At 43.1% G+C, this 19,944-nt stretch overlaps 2 protein-coding genes across 2 annotated transcripts in view; one reads left to right on the top strand and one right to left on the bottom strand.

Moving 5' to 3' along the window:
* The first annotated feature begins 418 nt into the window (after positions 1 to 418).
* On the top strand, positions 419 to 9,972 carry LOC110498265 (lysophosphatidylserine lipase ABHD12). Its single transcript, XM_036955308.2, has 13 exons — positions 419 to 657; positions 1,250 to 1,371; positions 1,605 to 1,710; positions 2,629 to 2,748; positions 3,265 to 3,295; positions 3,389 to 3,434; positions 3,781 to 3,910; positions 4,341 to 4,378; positions 5,377 to 5,522; positions 6,101 to 6,183; positions 8,477 to 8,555; positions 8,703 to 8,836; positions 9,677 to 9,972. The coding sequence occupies exons 1-13, from the start codon at positions 536 to 538 to the stop codon at positions 9,726 to 9,728; spliced, it is 1,209 nt and encodes a 402-aa protein (XP_036811203.2). The 5' UTR covers positions 419 to 535; the 3' UTR covers positions 9,729 to 9,972.
* A 9-nt stretch (positions 9,973 to 9,981) lies between these two features.
* pygl (phosphorylase, glycogen, liver) overlaps positions 9,982 to 19,944 on the bottom strand; it is a 32,720-nt gene continuing 22,757 nt past the window's right edge. The window contains exons 15-20 of the mRNA XM_036955307.2: positions 19,825 to 19,883; positions 18,158 to 18,299; positions 15,544 to 15,751; positions 15,012 to 15,146; positions 14,855 to 14,921; positions 9,982 to 12,561 (exon numbers count right to left, since the gene is read on the bottom strand). Of these exons, the coding sequence (XP_036811202.2) occupies positions 12,373 to 12,561; positions 14,855 to 14,921; positions 15,012 to 15,146; positions 15,544 to 15,751; positions 18,158 to 18,299; positions 19,825 to 19,883 (800 nt within the window). The 3' untranslated portion in view covers positions 9,982 to 12,372. The remainder of the gene's footprint in view (positions 12,562 to 14,854; positions 14,922 to 15,011; positions 15,147 to 15,543; positions 15,752 to 18,157; positions 18,300 to 19,824; positions 19,884 to 19,944) is intronic.

Below are 19,944 nucleotides of genomic sequence, written 5' to 3'. Positions count from 1 at the left end.
TATCTGTTTAGAAGTATGTGTTTAATATGAAACGAGGGCATGACATATTTTTTTATGGTTAAAAAAATATATAGATACATACCAAACTTTGAAAATAATTGAATAGCCTAAATAGGCCTACATTTTAAATAAAACATGCATTCATAACATTGAACACTTAATCAAACAGTAAATTGCTTTAGTTTTTGGCATGAGTGTAATCTAAACAGTGTAATATAAGTTAAAGACAGCGAATAGCTGTAATTCTCTTTATTTGACCTATAATTATTAGGCCTCTTGATTTCCCTCTCCTCTGTGGCCTGCTGTTGTCAAACAGAACTCATATCCCAATGTGTGCATGTGTGTGTGTGTGTGTGTGAAGCCTAATCAACATGGTGACGTTTATTAGCCTTTTGAGCCAATCAGCTTCCTATTACACAGAGACAACCCTTCACCTCATATGTCCCAATCCTTCCTGTCACCAGGAAGTAAACATACATGCTCTCTCGACAATTTCTGTCAGTAAAGGTCTCTGCAGTTTAGTTTACACTTCAAAATGAGTAAAACAGTTGATACAGAAAACGAAACTAAGACCAAGGACAGCAAGGAAACCCCTGGGTCTGAAAATAAGAAGTCTTACTGCAAACTGGAAACTGTTACAAGTGAACGGTCACAGTAGTAAGTACTGTAGCCTTCATGCTCCGAAGCCAGCTTCTAGGACTGTATTTTCACTCGTTTCAGTGTTGTCATAGCTAACCTTGTCCCCAGGATCAATTGCAGAGAGAGAGAGAGAGAGAGAGAGAGAGAGAGAGAGAGAGAGAGAGAGAGAGAGAGAGAGAGAGACAGAGAGAGAGAGAGACAGAGAGACAGAGAGAGACAGAGAGAGAGAGAGAGAGACAGAGAGAGAGAGAGAGAGAGAGAGAGAGAGACAGAGAGACAGAGAGAGAGAGAGAGAGAGAGAGAGACAGAGAGAGAGAGAGAGAGAGAGAGAGAGAGAGAGAGAGACAGCCGTCTGGTGGACTAACATGACATAGCCTACCAGTGTTTAATCTACGAGTATATAGATGTGTAATGTACTGTAAAGTTGTTATAATGCACGGCACTTAAAGCTACTATTGTTTTGCCCCGTTATGAGACCTCTCTCGCGTGTTCACACCATTTTCAACGGCATCATTCTTACCTCATAAGTCTCAGTGAATGAAAGCCAGAGAGCGCCAAAGAAGATACATTTCCATTTTGGACTATAACGTTTTCTTATCTTATCTTACAGCTCTCCGGGGTTATCCATTCTGAAGAAGGCGATCTTACTGCAGTGTATCGTCTACATCTCTCTGCCTGTCATTCTCTGCCTGTTTCCATGGATACTAGGCCATGTTGTCTTTTCTCACTGGTGTACGTAGAGGGAGTTCAGTCTGACCCTTTTGAAAATCAACATGGTGTAAAAAAAATAAATATGAAATGACATCATTGAATATTGCCTCTGCCTATGCCGCACACCATATTGATTGTGTATATATAGCAAACTACTGTGTGTTCTGTAGTATTATTGCACGGAATGATCAGACAGGTAGGAGGAACTGAATAAAGACTGATAACCTCCATTTTATTTTGAAATCTGTTATCAGTAAGGATTCCGTACCTCGTGGACCTGGCCAGTCCAGCAGAGCTCTCCCTGAACCACACTCTAAACTTCTACCTCAGTCCAGAGGAGGGGATCTCACTGGGTGTATGGTAAGTCAGTGGATACGTCTCAAATAGGCACCCTATTCCCTACATAGTGCACTACTTTTGACCCCAAAATGGCACCCTATTCCCTACATAGTGCACTACTTTTGACCAGGGCCCATAGGGGCTCCCATTGTTGTTTTCACCAGTCAAGTGTTTTTCAATCATTGCAGACGGGTATAATACAAATCATTATCAAGAAGTTAGCCAGTTAATTTTGATAAACAATCCAAAATATCGACTGATTTTCAAACTAAACTTCAAAATGTGTTTTTGGTTGTTGAGTCAATTAGACCATGTCCATTTGAAGTTCTCTTTCTTTCTTTCTTTCTAACTTTCTTTCTTTCTTTCTTTCTAACTTTCTTTCTTTCTTTCTAAAAAAAATAAGTTATTTCAAAATATTTAGGCAAGTTAACTCATTCAGCACCCGGCGGGCCTATTCTGTGAGCTTGTGTGGCCTACCACTTCCCGGCTGAGCCGTTGCTGCTCCTAAACATTTCCACTTTACAATAACAGCACTTAGTTGACCGGGGCAGCTCTAGCAGGGCAGAAATTTGATGAACTGACTCGTTGGAAAGGTGGCATCCTATGACGGTGCCACATCGAAAGTCACCGAGCTCTTCAGTAAGGCCATTCTACAGTACTGCCAATGTTTGTCTATGGAGATTGCATGGCGGTGTGCTCGATTTTATACACCTGTCAGCAGTGGATGTGGCTGAAATAGCCAAATGTTTAGGGGTGTCCACATACTTTTGTATATATTGTGTGTGTGATCGTGTCTCAGTGCAATCAAGTTATGAAATTAATGTTATTTTCAAATACAATCTGTTTTTGGGCTCAAGTTGTGGTTACTTATGTGTAAAAAGTAACTTAAGTAAGTAACTTCACTCTGCACTGTTTGTTTGCGCTGTCTGGGTCTCTTAGGCATACGGTTCCCGACAGCCAATGGGAGAAGGCCCAGGGGGCCGGCCCTGAGTGGTACAGTGAGACTCTGGGAGATGGTTCTCCTGTTATCATCTATCTCCACGGCAACGTGGGCTCCAGGTGGGTCTAGTGTTGGGGGTAGAGACCCTGTGTGTTTCCTAAATGGATCCCTATTCCCTATATAGTGCACTACATTTGACCAGAGCCCTATGGGTGAGGGAGGTATGGGCCCTGGTCAAAAGCAATGCACTATATAGGGAATAGGGGGACATTTGGGATGCACATCCTGGTAGACTCTCCTAATGAAGTCCAGTGGGTATTATTACATCATCAGGGCCATGTTCATTAGGGAACACCGTGGTAAAATGTTTTGGAAATAGAACATTAGTGTTCCTTTTGGAAAATAAGAACAGGTTCCCTGTTTCAGGATGTTTTCTTCCATGTTGTGCCTGACGAATACATCCCAGTAGTCACTTGTTTGATTCTTGGTTCCCGAGATTAAGGAAATCAGTGACATCCCTCGATTTTTGTTCCACAGATATACCATAGTCATCCTAGTGTTGTTTCAATGAATGAGAAGGAGCTTTCCCCCCCTCCATGTTTCTAAACTCTCAAACTGTCCTGTCATGTCCAAAGGGCCATAAACCACAGAGTGGAACTTGTGAAGGTACTGTATGTTGTTCTAGTCTGAAAAAAAAAATGGATTTTGGAGTATTGGGTTAAAATAAGGATGTCCTAATCAAGCCTGTCTATTTTCTAGATCCTAAGTGCAGCAGGGTATCATGTACTGTCACTGGACTACAGAGGTAAGCACAAATAACAATTAATATACACATATATTGTTATATTTCCCTGGCCGTTACAAAAACTCAGATGTGTCAAATAATCATGTAAGACGATTTGACATGTAAATAAAAATTTATTAATTTACGAATTCATTAATTCATTCGAAAATAGAACTTCATGTGGTTAACGTAGTGTTGCTCTCAGAGGTAAATATATTTCATATTTTGCAATTCATTTACATATATTTTTTTTTTGCATCAGATTTGTTGTCATGGTAGCAGAGTGGAAATATCGTCTAGCCAGGGTGAAAGCAGCCATAGTGACATCATGAATCAAAGGGCTTCTTTGTCACCTTGTCCCCCCCAGGTTATGGAGATTCCAGTGGGGAGCCCAGTGAGGTTGGGTTGACCTCTGACGCCCTCTATCTGTACCAGTGGGTAAAGACACGCAGCAGGACCAGCCAGATCAGTCTGTGGGGACATTCCCTGGGTACTGGGTGAGTGAGTGTCTTCCAGGCATTTTGCGGGTTTTGTTGTTGAAACATTTGGGCCCAATCTCAATCAATCAAATGTATTTATAAAGCCCTTCTTACATCAGCTGATGTCACAAAGTGCTGTAAAGAAACCCAGCCTAAAACCCCCAAACAGCAAGCAATGCAGGTGTAGAAGCACCTCAAATGGACCCCTAAGACACATTTGTGAAGCTCTGAGAGTATTTGACAGGTTTAACCTATCCGCTAGTATCTCCACCTTGCCCTCTGATAGGCTAGGTGGAAGTTTTCACCATGGGTTATACTGATCAAAATTCTCTTAAGATCCCCACAAGTGCAGAGGGTTTAAGGCTTATGGCGGTCAATTTGGGATTCACCCTGGGTTTCATTCTAGACTCTTTCCCCCAAAATGGAGATGTGTGAACTCTCTCCGCAGGGTGGCCACCAACGCTGCTGTAAAGATACAGGAACAGGGTGAGTTACTGCCTCCGGCTCCAGACAGTTCCTACACCAATCAAATATGTTTTTAAATCCATGACAGGGAAAAGTGTGGAGAATCAGACATATAGTTTATCAGTGGTGAAGAACAAAGTCAGAAGTCTTCAGATCCCTCAATAGTTTTCATAGTGAGCGGACTCTGATATAGGTTTAGTTAAGTTCAGTCATACCTCAATAGGTGGACCGTGGGCCGGACCCAGAATGAGGTCAATACCGTCAACAAAAAAACAAAAAAAAACAGCAGAAAATTACCACTAATTTATCTCTCTGCCAATTTATCTCTCTGGTTGTGACTTGGGGGGGGGGGGGGGGGGGGGGGGGTTTGGGGGGGGGGCTGTCACTACGCCGATAAATGACAATATCGAACCGAACCTTTGCCTTTTTTATTTTCAAGTTTCCACTCCGCTAGCCAGCACCTCGTCTTAATAGGTGTTCCACTCCGCTAGCCAGCACCTCGTCTTAATAGGTGTTCTACTCCGCTAGCCAGCACCTCGTCTTAATAGGTGTTCTACTCCGCTAGCCAGCACCTCGTCTTAATAGGTGTTCCACTCCGCTAGCCAGCACCTCGTCTTAATAGGTGTTCTACTCCGCTAACCAGCACCTCGTCTTAACAGGTGTTCTACTCCGCTAGCCAGCACCTCGTCTTAATAGGTGTTCTACTCCGCTAGCCAGCACCTCGTCTTAATAGGTGTTCTACTCAGCTAGCCAGCACCTCATCTTAATAGGTGTTCTACTCCGCTAGCCAGCACCTCGTCTAAATAGGTGTTCTACTCCGCTAGCCAGCACCTCGTCTTAATAGGTGTGCGTTTCTTTTTCTTCTAGATCCATGTTTGTCTTGACATGTTTAAATGTTTGTCTTGACATGTTTCCATGTTTGTCATGACATGTTTCCATGTTTGTCTTGACATGTTTCCAAGTTTGTCTTGACATGTTTCCATGTTTGTCTTGACATGTTTCCATGGTTGTCATGACAGCAATGGAGTTGGCAAGAGAAAGAGCACGCGATCTGAGGGACGTACCACAAGCCGATCTGGAGCCAAGCTATGCTGTTGATAGTGTGATCCTGGAGGCTCCGTACACCAATATGGAGGAGGAGGTAGCCAGCCATCCCCTCAGCATGGTGAGGTCTCTCTCTCTCTCTCTCTCTCTCTCTCTCTCTCTCTGTCTCTCTCTCAGTCTCTCGCTCTGTCTTTCGCTCTGTCTCTCGCTCTCTGTCTCTCTCTGTCTCTCTCTCTCTGTCTCTCTTTCTGTCTCTGTCTCTCTCTCTCTCATCTCTCTCTCTCTCTCTCTCTCTGTCTCTCTCTTTCTGTATCTCTCTTTCTCTCTCTCTCTGTCTGTCTCTCTCTCTCTCTCTGTCTCTCTCTCTCTCTCTTTCTCTCTCTCTCTCTCTCTCTGTCTGTCTCTTTCTCTCTCTCTCTCTCTCATCTCTCTCTCTCTCTCTCTTTCTCTCTCTCTCTCTCTGTCTCTCTCTGTCTCTCTCTCTCTCTCTCTCCCCTTCCCCTCTCTGCGACCTTGTGTAACAGTGTGTTATTGCACTATGAAACCCAGAGGTGGCTTAATAAATTCCCCCGTTTCACAAGAATGATTCATCAATCCATCCATCTCCTTCCTGTATTTTTGACCCGCATTGCTCTACTCTAGGACTAGTTACGCTCAAAAGATTTCTGAACTGATATTGTTGTTCCTTTCTCTATTCAGATGTATCAGTGTCTTCCGGGTTTTCAGAGCGTTCTTCATCACGTCATGCGAAGCAACAACATGGTGTTCGCTAACGATGAAAAGTAAGTACGGCCTGTGTTACCATAACAACACAGGTAGAGGACGGCTGTGTCCCATAGTGCACTACTGTATAGTGCCACACATTTTGACCTATAAAATGAGGCTATAAACAAGGAGTAACAGTACTGAGTCGATGTCTACCAGTACTGAGTCAATGTCTACCAGTACTGAGTCAATGTCTACCAGTACTGAGTCAATGTGCAGGGGTATGAGGTAATATCATGGCTATAAACAAGGAGTACCAGTACGGAGTCAATGTGCAGGGGTACGAGGTAATATCATGGCTATATACAAGGAGTACCAGTACTGAGTCAATGTCTACCAGTACTGAGTCAATGTCCAGGGGTACCAGGTAGTAACATGGCTATAAACAAGGAGTACCAGTACTGAGTCAATGTCTACCAGTACTGAGTCAATGTCCAGGGGTACCAGGTAGTAACATGGCTATAAACAAGGAGTACCAGTACTGAGTCAATGTCCAGGGGTACCAGGTAGTAACATGGCTATAAACAAGGAGTACCAGTACTGAGTCAATGTCCAGGGGTACCAGGTAGTAACATGGCTATAAACAAGGAGTACCAGTACTGAGTCAATGTCTACCAGTACTGAGTCAATGTCCAGGGGTACCAGGTAGTAACATGGCTATAAACAATGGGTGTGTGGGTAGAAAAATAATAAAAGGAGAGTTGCATCTCAGTGTTAGAGGCATCACTACAGGCCCTGGTTCGATCCCGGGCTGTATCACAACCGGCCGTGATCGGGAGTCCCATAGGGTGGCTCACAATTGGCCCAGCGTCGTCCGGGTTACGGGAGGGTTTGGCCCAGGGTAGGCGGTCATTGTAAATAAGAATTTGTTCTTAACTGACTTGCCTGGTTAAATAAGAAATGAAAGATGAACTGTTCATCGGTACTATGGGTTTGGTGGGGGTGGAAGCTGTTCAGGTGCCTTTTGGTCTCAGACTTGGCTCTCCGGCACCACTTGCCGCGCGGAAGCAAAGAGAACAGTCTGTGACTTGGGCGGCTGGAGTCTGATAGTTTTTAGGACCTTCCTCTTTGATTTTATTTAACTTGGCAAGTCCTCTAACAGCGCCTGGGTCCAGTGATGTACTGGGCTGTACACACTTACCCTCTGTATCGCCTTGCGGTCGGATGGCGAGCAGCTGCCATACCAGGCGGTGATGCAACCGGTCAGAATGCTCTCAATGGTGCAGCCGTGTAACTTTTAGAGTATCTGAGGTCCCATGTCGAATATTTTTTAGCTTCCAGAATGGGAAGAGGCGTTGTCATGCCATCTTCATGACTGTGTTGATGTGTGTGGACCATGATAGATCCTTAGTGATGTGGACAGGGAGGAACTTGAAACTCTCGACCCGCTCCACTACAGCCCCGTCGATGTGAATGGGAGTGTGCTCGGCTCTCCGTACCCTGTAGTCCACGATCAGATCTTTTGTCTTTATAGGCAATAGGGTGCCATTTGGAATGCAACCCATCTCTGGTGGCTGGAATCCTCTAATCTCGCACTGTAGCTAGAATCCTCTAATCTCGTACTGTAGCTAGACTCCTCTAATCTTGTACTGTAGTTAGACTCCTCTAATCTCGTACTGTAGCTAGAATCCTCTAATCTCGTACTGTAGCGAGAATCCTCTAATCTCGTACTGTAGCGAGAATCCTCTAATCTCGTACTGTAGCTAGAATCCTCTAATTTCACACTGTAGCTGGAATCCTCTAATCTCGTACTGTAGCTAGAATCCTCTAATCTCGTATTGTAGCTAGAATCCTCTAATCTCGTACTGTAGCTAGAATCCTCTAATCTCGCACCATAGCTAGAATCCTCTAATCTCGTATTGTAGCTAGAATCCTCTAATCTCGCATTGTAGCTAGAATCCTCTAATCTCGCACTGTAGCTAGAATCCTCTAATCTCGCACTGTAGCTAGAATCCTCTAATCTCGTACTGTAGCTAGAATCCTCTAACCTCGTATTGTAGCTAGAATCCTCTAATCTCGTACCGTAGCTAGACTCCTCTAATCTCGTACTGTAGCTAGACTCCTCTAATCTCGTACTGTAGCTAGAATCCTCTAATCTCGTACCGTAGCTAGACTCCTCTAATCTCGTACTGTAGCTAGACTCCTCTAATCTCGTACTGTAGCTAGACTCCTCTAATATCGTACTGTAGCTAGACTCCTCTAATCTCGTACCGTAGCTAGACTCCTCTAATCTCATACTGTAGCTAGACTCCTCTAATCTCGTACTGTAGCTAGAAACTGACGTTGGGTTATTGTGTTTGCTTCATGCAGTTTAAAGACCTTGACCACTCGTATCCTTTTCCTACACGCTGAGGATGACAATGTCGTTCCTTTTTACATGAGCCAGAAGGTACGTAACATACTGATCTTAAAGACATTTAGTGATTTAGGGTTGTTAAATCCAACCCATTACATTGATCTGTGCACTGTCACTATACTATAGTAGAATGAGCTAGAATGTATGTATGTGTGTGTGTGTGTGTGTGTGTCTTCCCAGCTGCACCAGATTGCACTTCAAGCCCGTAGACAACGGTATGCAGAGGACCAGGTGCACATGGTATCCTACAGTGGATCCTTAGGATACTCACACAACTACATCTATTTGGATCCCAACCTGGCCAGTGTGGTTGGGTAAGTTATATATAAGTTATCTTTGCCGATAATGGACACTACTTGTGTTGTTCTAATTTTAAAGTACAAAATACAAGGGCTGGGTCTGCGTCCCAAGTCACTGAGTGGACAAAACATTAGGAACACCTGCTCTTTCCATGACATAGACTGACCAGGTGAATCCAGGTGAAAGATATGATCCCTTATTGATGTCACTTGTAAAATCAACTTCTAATCAGTGTAGAATGAAGGGGAGGAGACGGGTTAAAGAAGGATTTTTAAGCCTCGAGACAATTGAGACATGGATTGTTGTTGTGTGCCATTCGGAGGGTGAAGGGGCAAGACAAAATATTTACTCTTAAGTGCCTTTGAACGGGGTGTGGTAGTAGGTGTCAGCCGCACTGGTTTGAGTTTGTCAAGAACTGCAACGCTGCTGGGCTTTTCACGCTCAACAGTTTCCCGTGTGTATCAAGAATGGTCCACCACCCAAAGGACATCCAGCCAACTGGACACGACTGTGGGAAGCGTTGGAGTCGACATGGGCCGGCATCCCTGTGGAACGCTTTCAACACCTTGTTGTGTCCATGACCTGACGAACTGAGGCCATTCTGAGGACAAAAAGGAGGTACAACTCAATATTAGGAAGGTGTTCCTAATGTTTTGTACACTCAGTGTAATAGTGCACTACTTTTAACACGAGCCCTATGGACCCAGGTCCAAAGTAGTGCACTATACAAGGCACCATTTGGATTCTCAACACAAGTTGTTTATATGAGATTAACAAGGATGGGGTCAAGTTCAGAATAAGGGATAGTCACTGTCTTGAAAATGATTTGGGTTTCCATGTGCTTTTCTCCACAGGCGGTTTCTACAAAGCAAGAATAACAACATTGATAGACCGATAGTCGGGTGAGTCGGCGACATTTTTAGGGGAAGAGCTGCCCACTAAACCCCCCCCCCCCCCCCAGAAAGGAACAATTACACATACAGTATTGCCTGTTCATGGTCTTTGTGAGATCCTTGTTCCTCACTCAAAAACTTTCACAAGGACCGCGTCCATGTTTCTAGTGTCATCTTGTGTATTGCACTCGTCTCTCATAGTTGTCAGTGACTGTATGAATTATATTACAATTAAAAACCTTCAACAATATTAAAAAGACATCCGATCAAACACAAATATATTTATTTTGATGCAACACAGAACATTGGGGAAAAAAAACAAGGGTCATTAATAATGGAAAATATTCAACTCTCGCTATATAGTATGAGACAGTTTTGCTAAGTATGGACCACTCACTGGTAGCTGGCTAACGGGCAGTTTCCCCAAATGGCACCCCTGTTCACTTTAAGGTGCACTACTTTCGACCAAGGCCAATAGCAGTCCGGTCAACAGTAGTGCACTATATAGTGGACAGGCTGCCATTTGACCTTGTATTTAGAAGGTGGATTCAGAAATGCTGAGGAAAATTTGATAATTTGGTTTGTTTATTCTGAAGGTATGTAGCAGACTGTTGTTTGTTTATTCTGAAGGTATGTAGCAGACTGTTTGTGGATTCTGAGGGTATGTAGCACTGTTGTTTATTCTGAAGGTATGTAGCAGACTGTTTGTTTATTCTGAAGGTATGTAGCAGACTGTTTGTTTATTCTGAGGGTATGTAGCAGACTGTTGTTTGTTTATTCTGAGGGTATGTAGCAGACTGTTGTTTGTTTATTCTGAAGGTATGTAGCAGACTGTTGTTTATTCTGAAGGTATGTAGCAGACTGTTTGTTTATTCTGAGGGTATGTAGCAGACTGTTGTTTGTTTATTCTGAGGGTATGTAGCAGACTGTTGTTTGTTTATTCTGAGGGTATGTAGCAGACTGTTGTTTATTCTGAAGGTATGTAGCAGACTGTTGCTTGTTTATTCTGAAGGTATGTAGCAGACTGTTTGTTTATTCTGAAGGTATGTAGCAGACTGTTTGTTTATTCTGAAGGTATGTAGCAGACTGTTGTTTATTCTGAAGGTATGTAGCAGACTGTTTGTTTATTCTGAAGGTATGTAGCAGACTGTTTGTTTATTCTGAAGGTATGTAGCAGACTGTTGTTTGTTTATTCTGAAGGTATGTAGCAGACTGTTTGTTTATTCTGAAGGTATGTAGCAGACTGTTCGTTTATTCTGAAGGTATGTAGCAGACTGTTTGTTTATTCTGAAGGTATGTAGCAGACTGTTTGTTTATTCTGAAGGTATGTAGCAGACTGTTTGTTTATTCTGAAGGTATGTAGCAGACTGTTTGTTTATTCTGAAGGTATGTAGCAGACTGTTGTTTATTCTGAAGGTATGTAGCAGACTGTTTGTTTATTCTGAAGGTATGTAGCAGACTGTTGTTTATTCTGAAGGTATGTAGCAGACTGTTGTTTGTAGATTCTGAAGGTATGTAGCAGACTGTTTATTCTGAAGGTATGTAGCAGACTGTTGTTTGTAGATTCTGAAGGTATGTAGCAGACTGTTGTTTGTAGATTCTGAAGGTATGTAGCAGACTGTTGCTTGTTTATTCTGAAGGTATGTAGCAGACTGTTTGTTTATTCTGAAGGTATGTAGCAGACTGTTTGTGGATTCTGAGGGTATGTAGCAGACTGTTGTTTGTGGATTCTGAGGGTATGTAGCAGACTGTTTGTTTATTCTGAAGGTATGTAGCAGACTGTTGTTTGTAGATTCTGAAGGTATGTAGCAGACTGTTGCTTGTTTATTCTGAAGGTATGTAGCAGACTGTTTGTTTATTCTGAAGGTATGTAGCATACTGTTTGTTTATTCTGAAGGTATGTAGCAGACTGTTTGTTTATTCTGAAGGTATGTAGCAGACTGTTTGTTTATTCTGAAGGTATGTAGCAGACTGTTTGTTTATTCTGAAGGTATGTAGCAGACTGTTGTTTATTCTGAAGGTATGTAGCAGACTGTTGTTTATTCTGAAGGTATGTAGCAGACTGTTTGTTTATTCTGAAGGTATGTAGCAGACTGTTTGTTTATTCTGAAGGTATGTAGCAGACTGTTGTTTATTCTGAAGGTATGTAGCAGACTGTTTGCTTATTCTGAAGGTATGTAGCAGACTGTTCGTGGATTCTGAGGGTATGTAGCAGACTGTTGTTTGTGGATTCTGAAGATATGTAGCAGACTGTTTGTTTATTCTGAAGATATGTAGCAGACTGTTATTTTGCATCAGTTAAGGTGTTTTACAAACAAAACTCAGTTTATTGAGCTAAAGGGGCAATCTGGGATTTGACTCATTTCAATACATGGTTAAAACATTTAAATCTCACAGATGGACTTGCCTCCATAGCTGCGTTTATACATTTGGGAGTGGCTATCCCTCAGCTGTTTACCAAAAGTAGCGTGGTGACTGCTTTGTTGTTGTCTGAATCCCAGATTGTCCCTTTAAAAAGAACACGAGGCGCTTCTGGGTGACGTTTCCCTAGATACAAATCTAGAATCCACTTCCCCTCAACCATTAGAAAAAAAACTGACCCAAGATCAGCGTCTAGGGGCAATGTCACCCTACACCACACCAGGCAGCCGGCAGCCTCACTTCTCCGTCAGCACCCTGGCGGTCTCCTCCAAGGCCTTGCGGGGCTCGTTGGGGGGTGGGATCTTCAGATCAGTAGGCTCCACCCCCCACACCTCCGTGGCGTAGTCGGTGATGGTGCGGTCGCTAGAGAACTTTCCGGAAGCAGCGATATTCTTGATCGCCATCTGCGTCCACTCCTTAGGATTCTATAAGAAACAACATGAATAATATATATCATATACTGTATGTCATCATATAATACAAAAGTATAATTTATAATATATATTGTCATAGTAATATATAAGTAAAATTTACTTACACTTTGGTCACTTAAAGTAAGTGCATTCAGTTAAGGTAGCTAAGACAACCACATCTCCAAGGTAGCTAAGACAACCACGTATCCAAGGTAGCTAAGACAACCACGTATCCAAGGTAGCTAAGACAACCACATCTCCAAGGTAGCTAAGACAACCACATCTCCAAGGTAGCTAAGACAACCACGTATCCAAGGTAGCTAAGACAACCACGTCTCCAAGGTAGCTAAGACAACCACGTATCCAAGGTAGCTAAGACAACCACGTATCCAAGGTAGCTAAGACAACCACGTATCCAAGGTAGCTAAGACAACCACGTCTCCAAGGTATCTAAGACAACCACATATCCAAGGTAGCTAAGACAACCACATCTCCAAGGTATCTAAGACAACCACATATCCAAGGTAGCTAAGACAACGACATATCCAAGGTAGCTAAGACAACCACATATCCAAGGTATCTAAGACAACCACATATCCAAGGTAGCTAAGACAACGACATATCCAAGGTAGCTAAGACAACCACATATCCAAGGTAGCTAAGACAACCACATATCCAAGATAGCTAAGTCAACCACATATCCAAGGTAGCTAAGACAACGACATGCACTACACAGTGCATACCTTATTTACATAAGTATTCAGACCCCTTCGCTATGAGACTCAAAATTGAGCAAAGTTGCATCCTGTTTCCATTGATCATCCTTGAGATGTTTCTACAACTTGATTGGAGTCCACCTGTGGTAAATTCAATTGATTGGACATGATTTGGAAAGGCACACACACCTGTCTATATAAGGTCCCACAGTTGACAGCCCATGTCAGAGTAAAAAACCAAGCCATGAGGTTGAAGGAATTGTCCATAGAGATCAGAGACAGGATTGTGTCGAGGCACAGATCTGGGGAAGGGTACCAACACATTTCTGCAGCATTAAAGGTCCCCAAGAACACAGTGGCCTCCATCATTCTTAAATGGAAGACGTTTGGAACCACCAAGACTCTTCCTAGAGCTGTCCACCCAGCCAAACTGAGCTCAACAAAGTACTGAGTGAAGGGTCTGAATACTTATGTAAATGTGATATTTTAGTATAAATATTTTTGTAGAAACCAGTTTTTGCTTTGTCATTATGGGTTACTGTGTGTAGATTGATGAAGAAAAATGTAATCAATTTTAGAATAAGGCTGTAACGTAACAAAATGTGGATAAAGTCAAGGGCTCTGAATACTTTCCAAATGCACTGTATATGCACAAACGTATGTGGACACCTCTTCAAATTAGTGGATTCAGTTATTTCAGCCACACCTGTTGCTGTCAGGTGTATAACATCAAGCACACAGCCATGCAATCTCCATAGACAAACATTGGCAGTAGACTTTCAACGTGGCACCGTCATAGGATGCCACCTTTCCAACAAGTTAGTTCGTCAAATTTCTGCCCTGCTAGAGCTGCCCCTTTCAACTGTAAGTGCTGTTTATTGTGAAGTGAAAATGTCTAGGAGCAACAACGGTTCAGCCGTGAAGTGGTAGGCCACACAAGCTCACGGAACGGGACCGGCGAGTGCTGAAAGCGCGTAAAAATCATCTGTCCTCGGTTGCAACACTCACTACCGAGTTCCAAACTGCCTCTGGAAGTCATAATGATGATTACCTGATAAAGTCGTCATTAACTAGAGGTACATGAGGGATAATGATGATTACCTGATATAGTTATTAACTAGAGGTACATGGGGGATAATGGTGATTACCTGATATAGTCATTATTAACTAGAGGTACTTGAGGGATAATGATGATTACCTGATATAGTCATTATTAACTAGAGGTACATGAGGGATAATGATGATTACCTGATATAGTTATTAACTAGAGGTACATGGGGGATAATGGTGATTACCTGATATAGTCATTATTAACTAGAGGTACATGAGGGATATTGATGATTACCTGATATAGTCATTATTAACTAGAGGTACATGGGGGATAATGATGATTACCTGATATAGTCATTATTAACTAGAGTTACATGGGGGATAATGATGATTACCTGATATAGTTATTAACTAGAGGTACATGGGGGATAATGATGATTACCTGATATAGTCATTATTAACTAGAGTTACATGGGGGATAATGATGATTACCTGATATAGTTATTAACTAGAGGTACATGAGGGATAATGATGATTACCTGATATAGTTGGCTGACTTTCTCCTGGCACTTTATGTAACCCTCATAGTCTGCAAACACCTTGAAGCTGAAGAGAGAGAGTCAGTCAATGCCAAGACCACACACACACACACACACACACACACACACACACACACAGTGAAGTAACTGTACCTACCGGTCGTGGTTGAAGAGCATGTTGGTGACGTCTTTGAAGAGCTCTGGTTGTTTGGGGCTGAAGAATCCTCCCTGAATCTGGTCAACGGCTTGCTTCAGTTCTGGGATGTTGTTGTAATATGTAATGGCATCGTAGCTTTAGAGGAGAGGACAAAGTAGAAACCGGTATTAATACGTCACACACACACACACACACACGCTACAACAGGAAATACATTTTTGATGAAGTAAACAATGCTAAAATGAACTATTAAGTCAGTGAAGTTTGGCGTCACTCAATTTTACGGTATTGTTGATCATCATGTAACGTTGCATAACGTGGAACCCATCGACACTGTATTAGATTGTGGAAAACCAAAGTGTGTGTGTTCCCCCTCTACGTCCATCTGTGTGTGTGTGTGTTCCCCCTCTACGTCCATCTATGTGTGTGTGTGTGTGTGTGTGTGTGTGTGTGTGTCGGTGTGAGTTACCCCTCTACATCCATCTGTGTGTGTGTGTGTGTGTGTGTGTGTGTGTGTGTCTGTGTGAGTTACCCCTGTACGTCCATCTCTGCCACGTCCTCCACCCTCATGCCGAAGATGAACATGTTCTCCTCTCCAGCCTCCTCGGCCATCTCTACGTTGGCTCCGTCCATGGTGCCGATGGTGAGCGCTCCGTTCAGCATGAACTTCATGTTGCCAGTGCCGGACGCCTCCGTGCCAGCTGTGGAGATCTGCTCAGACAGGTCTGTGGCTGGGATGACTGTAAAGGGGAAATAGATGACTGTAAGGGGGAAATAGATGACTGTAGGGGGGGAAATAGATTACTGTAGGGGAGGATAGATGACTGTAGGGGGGGAAATAGATGACTGTAGGGGGGGAATAGATGACTGTAAGGGGGAAATAGATGACTGTAGGGGGGAAATAGATGACTGTAGGGGGGAAATAGATAAGAGGAGGGACAACTTGCACAATTGGTGGCTGACTAAATACCACTGTATATAGTAGATAGTACCTTTCTCAGCCAGGGAAACTCTGTAGTTCTCCAGTTAGATATATATATAGTAGATAGATATATAGTAGATAGATATATAGTAGATTGTACCTTTCTCAGCCAGGGAGACTCTGTAGTTCTCCAGGTATATATATATATAGTAGATAGATATATAGTAGATAGATATATAGTAGATAGATATATAGTAGATTGTACCTTTCTCAGCCAGGGAGACTCTGTAGTTCTCCAGGTATATATATATATAGTAGATAGATATATAGTAGATAGATATATAGTAGATCGTACCTTTCTCAGCCAGGGAGACTGTAGTTCTCCAGGTAGATATATATATATATATAGTGGATAGATACAGTGCCTTGCGAAAGTATTCGGCCCCCTTGAACTTTGCGACCTTTTGCCACATTTCAGGCTTCAAACATAAAGATATAAAACTGTATTTTTTTGTGAAGAATCAACAACAAGTGGGACACAATCATGAAGTGGAACGACATTTATTGGATATTTCAAACTTTTTTAACAAATCAAAAACTGAAAAATTGGGCGTGCAAAATTATTCAGCCCCTTTACTTTCAGTGCAGCAAACTCTCTCCATAAGTTCAGTGAGGATCTCTGAATGATCCAATGTTGACCTAAATGACTAATGATGATAAATACAATCCACCTGTGTGTAATCAAGTCGCCGTATAAATGCACCTGCACTGTGATAGTCTCAGAGGTCCGTTAAAAGCGCAGAGAGCATCATGAAGAACAAGGAACACACCAGGCAGGTCCGAGATACTGTTGTGAAGAAGTTTAAAGCCGGATTTGGATACAAAAAGATTTCCCAAGCTTTAAACATCCCAAGGAGCACTGTGCAAGCGATAATATGGATAATAATGGAAGTAGTATCAGACCACTGCAAATCTACCAAGACCTGGCCGTCCCTCTAAACTTTCAGCTCATACAAGGAGAAGACTGATCAGAGATGCAGCCAAGAGGCCCATGATCACTCTGGATGAACTGCAGAGATCTACAGCTGAGGTGGGAGACTCTGTCCATAGGACAACAATCAGTCGTATATTGCACAAATCTGGCCTTTATGGAAGAGTGGCAAGAAGAAAGCCATTTCTTAAAGATATCCATAAAAAGTGTCGTTTAAAGTTTGCCACAAGCCACCTGGGAGACACACCAAACATGTGGAAGAAGGTGCTCTGGTCAGATGAAACCAAAATTGAACTTTTTGGCAACAATGCAAAACGTTATGTTTGGTGTAAAAGCAACACAGCTCATCACCCTGAACACACCATCCCCACTGTCAAACATGGTGGTGGCAGCATCATGGTTTGGGCCTGCTTTTCTTCAGCAGGGACAGGGAAGATGGTTACAATTGATGGGAAGATGGATGGAGCCAAATACAGGACCATTCTGGAAGAAAACCTGATGGAGTCTGCAAAAGACCTAAGACTGGGACGGAGATTTGTCTTCCAACAAGACAATGATCCAAAACATAAAGCAAAATCTACAATGGAATGGTTCAAAAATAAACATATCCAGGTGTTAGAATGGCCAAGTCAAAGTCCAGACCTGAATCCAATCGAGAATCTGTGGAAAGAACTGAAAACTGCTGTTCACAAATGCTCTCCATCCAACCTCACTGAGCTCGAGCTGTTTTGCAAGGAGGAATGGGAAAAAATGTCAGTCTCTCGATGTGCAAAACTGATAGAGACATACCCCAAGCGACTTACAGCTGTAATCGCAGCAAAAGGTGGCGCTACAAAGTATTAACTTAAGGGGGCTGAATCATTTTGCACGCCCAATTTTTAAGTTTTTGATTTGTTAAAAAAGTTTGAAATATCCAATAAATGTCGTTCCACTTCATGATTGTGTCCCACTTGTTGTTGATTCTTCACAAAAAAATACAGTTGTATATCTTTATGTTTGAAGCCTGAAATGTGGCAAAAGGTCGCAAAGTTCAAGGGGGCCGAATACTTTCGCAAGGCACTGTATATAGTAGATCATACCTTTCTCAGCCAGGGAGACTCTGTAGTTCTCCAGGTAGATATATATATATATAGTGGATAGATATATAGTAGATAGATTTATAGTAGATTGTACCTTTCTCAGCCAGGGAGACTCTGTAGTTCTCCAGGTAGATATATAGTAGATAGATAGTACCTTTCTCAGCCAGGGAGACTCTGTAGTTCTCCAGGTAGATGACCTTCAGTTTGCTTCCCACCACTGGGTCTTTGTTGACCACATGTCCGACGGCCGTGATCAGCTTGATGATCTTCTTGGCCATGTGATACCCTGGGGCAGCCTGTAGAGGGAGACGATGCTCTCAATGGTGAACGTGGCTAAAGATGGAAGACTTCAGAAATATATATGTTTTTATATATTTTTAATTTAATTTGAAATTCTTATTTACAATGACGGCCTACCCCGGTCAAACCTGAACGACGCTGGGCCAATAGCGCGCCGCCCTATGTGACTCCCAATCACGGCCGGATGTGATACAGCCTGGATATGATGTCATTGTTTCAGTATTATCGGCTTGAGTTTTTAAAAACAACAGGTGTGCGATATGGATAAATGTGCCAATAAATTAACACAATCTACTTTTTCGGTTTTACAAATTGCAGGCGTCTTGAAGCTAAAATTGGGTTCACGTATACTCTGCTAATGACCATACAAAAACTCTAAAGGAGCAATGGAGAGCCATGTACGAAACGGAGAACTAAACCAGGAATGTGTGGTAAGTAAAATGGGGGCCGCCATCTTTATACACCTCAGCTGTTCTCCTTTATGAGTCCCAAATGGCACCCTAAACTTTTTCCCTTTTATAGGGCACTACTTCAGACCGAGGGTTTATGGGGCTCTACTTCAGACCGGGGGTCTATAGGGCTCTACTTCAGACCGGGGGTCTATAGGGCTCTACTTCAGACCGGGGGTCTATAGGGCTCTACTTCAGACCGGGGGTCCATGGGGCTCTACTTCAGACCGGGGGTCTATAGGGCTCTACTTCAGACCGGGGGTCTATAGGGCTCTACTTCAGACCGGGGGTCTATAGGGCTCTACTTCAGACCGGGGGTCTATAGGGCTCTACTTCAGACCGGGGGTCTATAGGGCTCTACTTCAGACCGGGGGTCCATGGGGCTCTACTTCAGACCGGGGGTCCATGGGGCTCTACTTCAGACCGGGGGTCTATAGGGCTCTACTTCAGACCGGGGGTCTATAGGGCTCTACTTCAGACCGGGGGTCTATAGGGCTCTACTTCAGACCGGGGGTCTATAGGGCTCTACTTCAGACCGGGGGTCTATAGGGCTCTACTTCAGACCGGGGGTCTATAGGGCTCTACTTCAGACCGGGGGTCTATAGGGCTCTACTTCAGACCGGGGGTCTATAGGGCTCTACTTCAGACCGGGGGTCCATGGGGCTCTACTTCAGACCGGGGGTCTATAGGGCTCTACTTCAGAACGGGGGTCCATGGGGCTCTACTTCAGACCGGGGGTCTATAGGGCTCTACTTCAGACCGGGGGTCTATAGGGCTCTACTTCAGACCGGGGGTCTATAGGGCTCTGGTAAAACTTAGTGCACTATTTCAGACACAGCACTTTTTTCTCTCTCTCCCTCCCTCCCTCTCTCCCTCTCCCCCTCTCTCTCTCTCCTTCTCAAAACCAATCTGAGGAGAAGATCCACAGTTCCTTCCTTAGAGCCTTCTCCTCCAATTCATTTTATAAAAGACGAGAGGGGAGAGTAGGTGGGGAATCATGGGAAGACTCATTGAGAAAGAGTCCTAGGCTATTCATGTAATGGATTTTGAGTTGAGTGACTCACATACGTACCTTGCCACCAATGATCACAGTCCGGGGAACAAAAAGTGCTTTTGGGTTCTTCTTGATGCCTTCAAAAAAAAAAAAAAAAATAGATGACTTAAAACAAGGTATTACATATTATATCTTAAT

The sequence above is a fragment of the Oncorhynchus mykiss genome, chromosome 19 (assembly GCF_057628025.1).
Source record: "Oncorhynchus mykiss isolate SJ-2025 chromosome 19, ASM5762802v1, whole genome shotgun sequence".
Taxonomy (NCBI): domain Eukaryota; kingdom Metazoa; phylum Chordata; class Actinopteri; order Salmoniformes; family Salmonidae; genus Oncorhynchus; species Oncorhynchus mykiss.
This window is presented reverse-complemented; position numbering and strand designations above follow the sequence as displayed.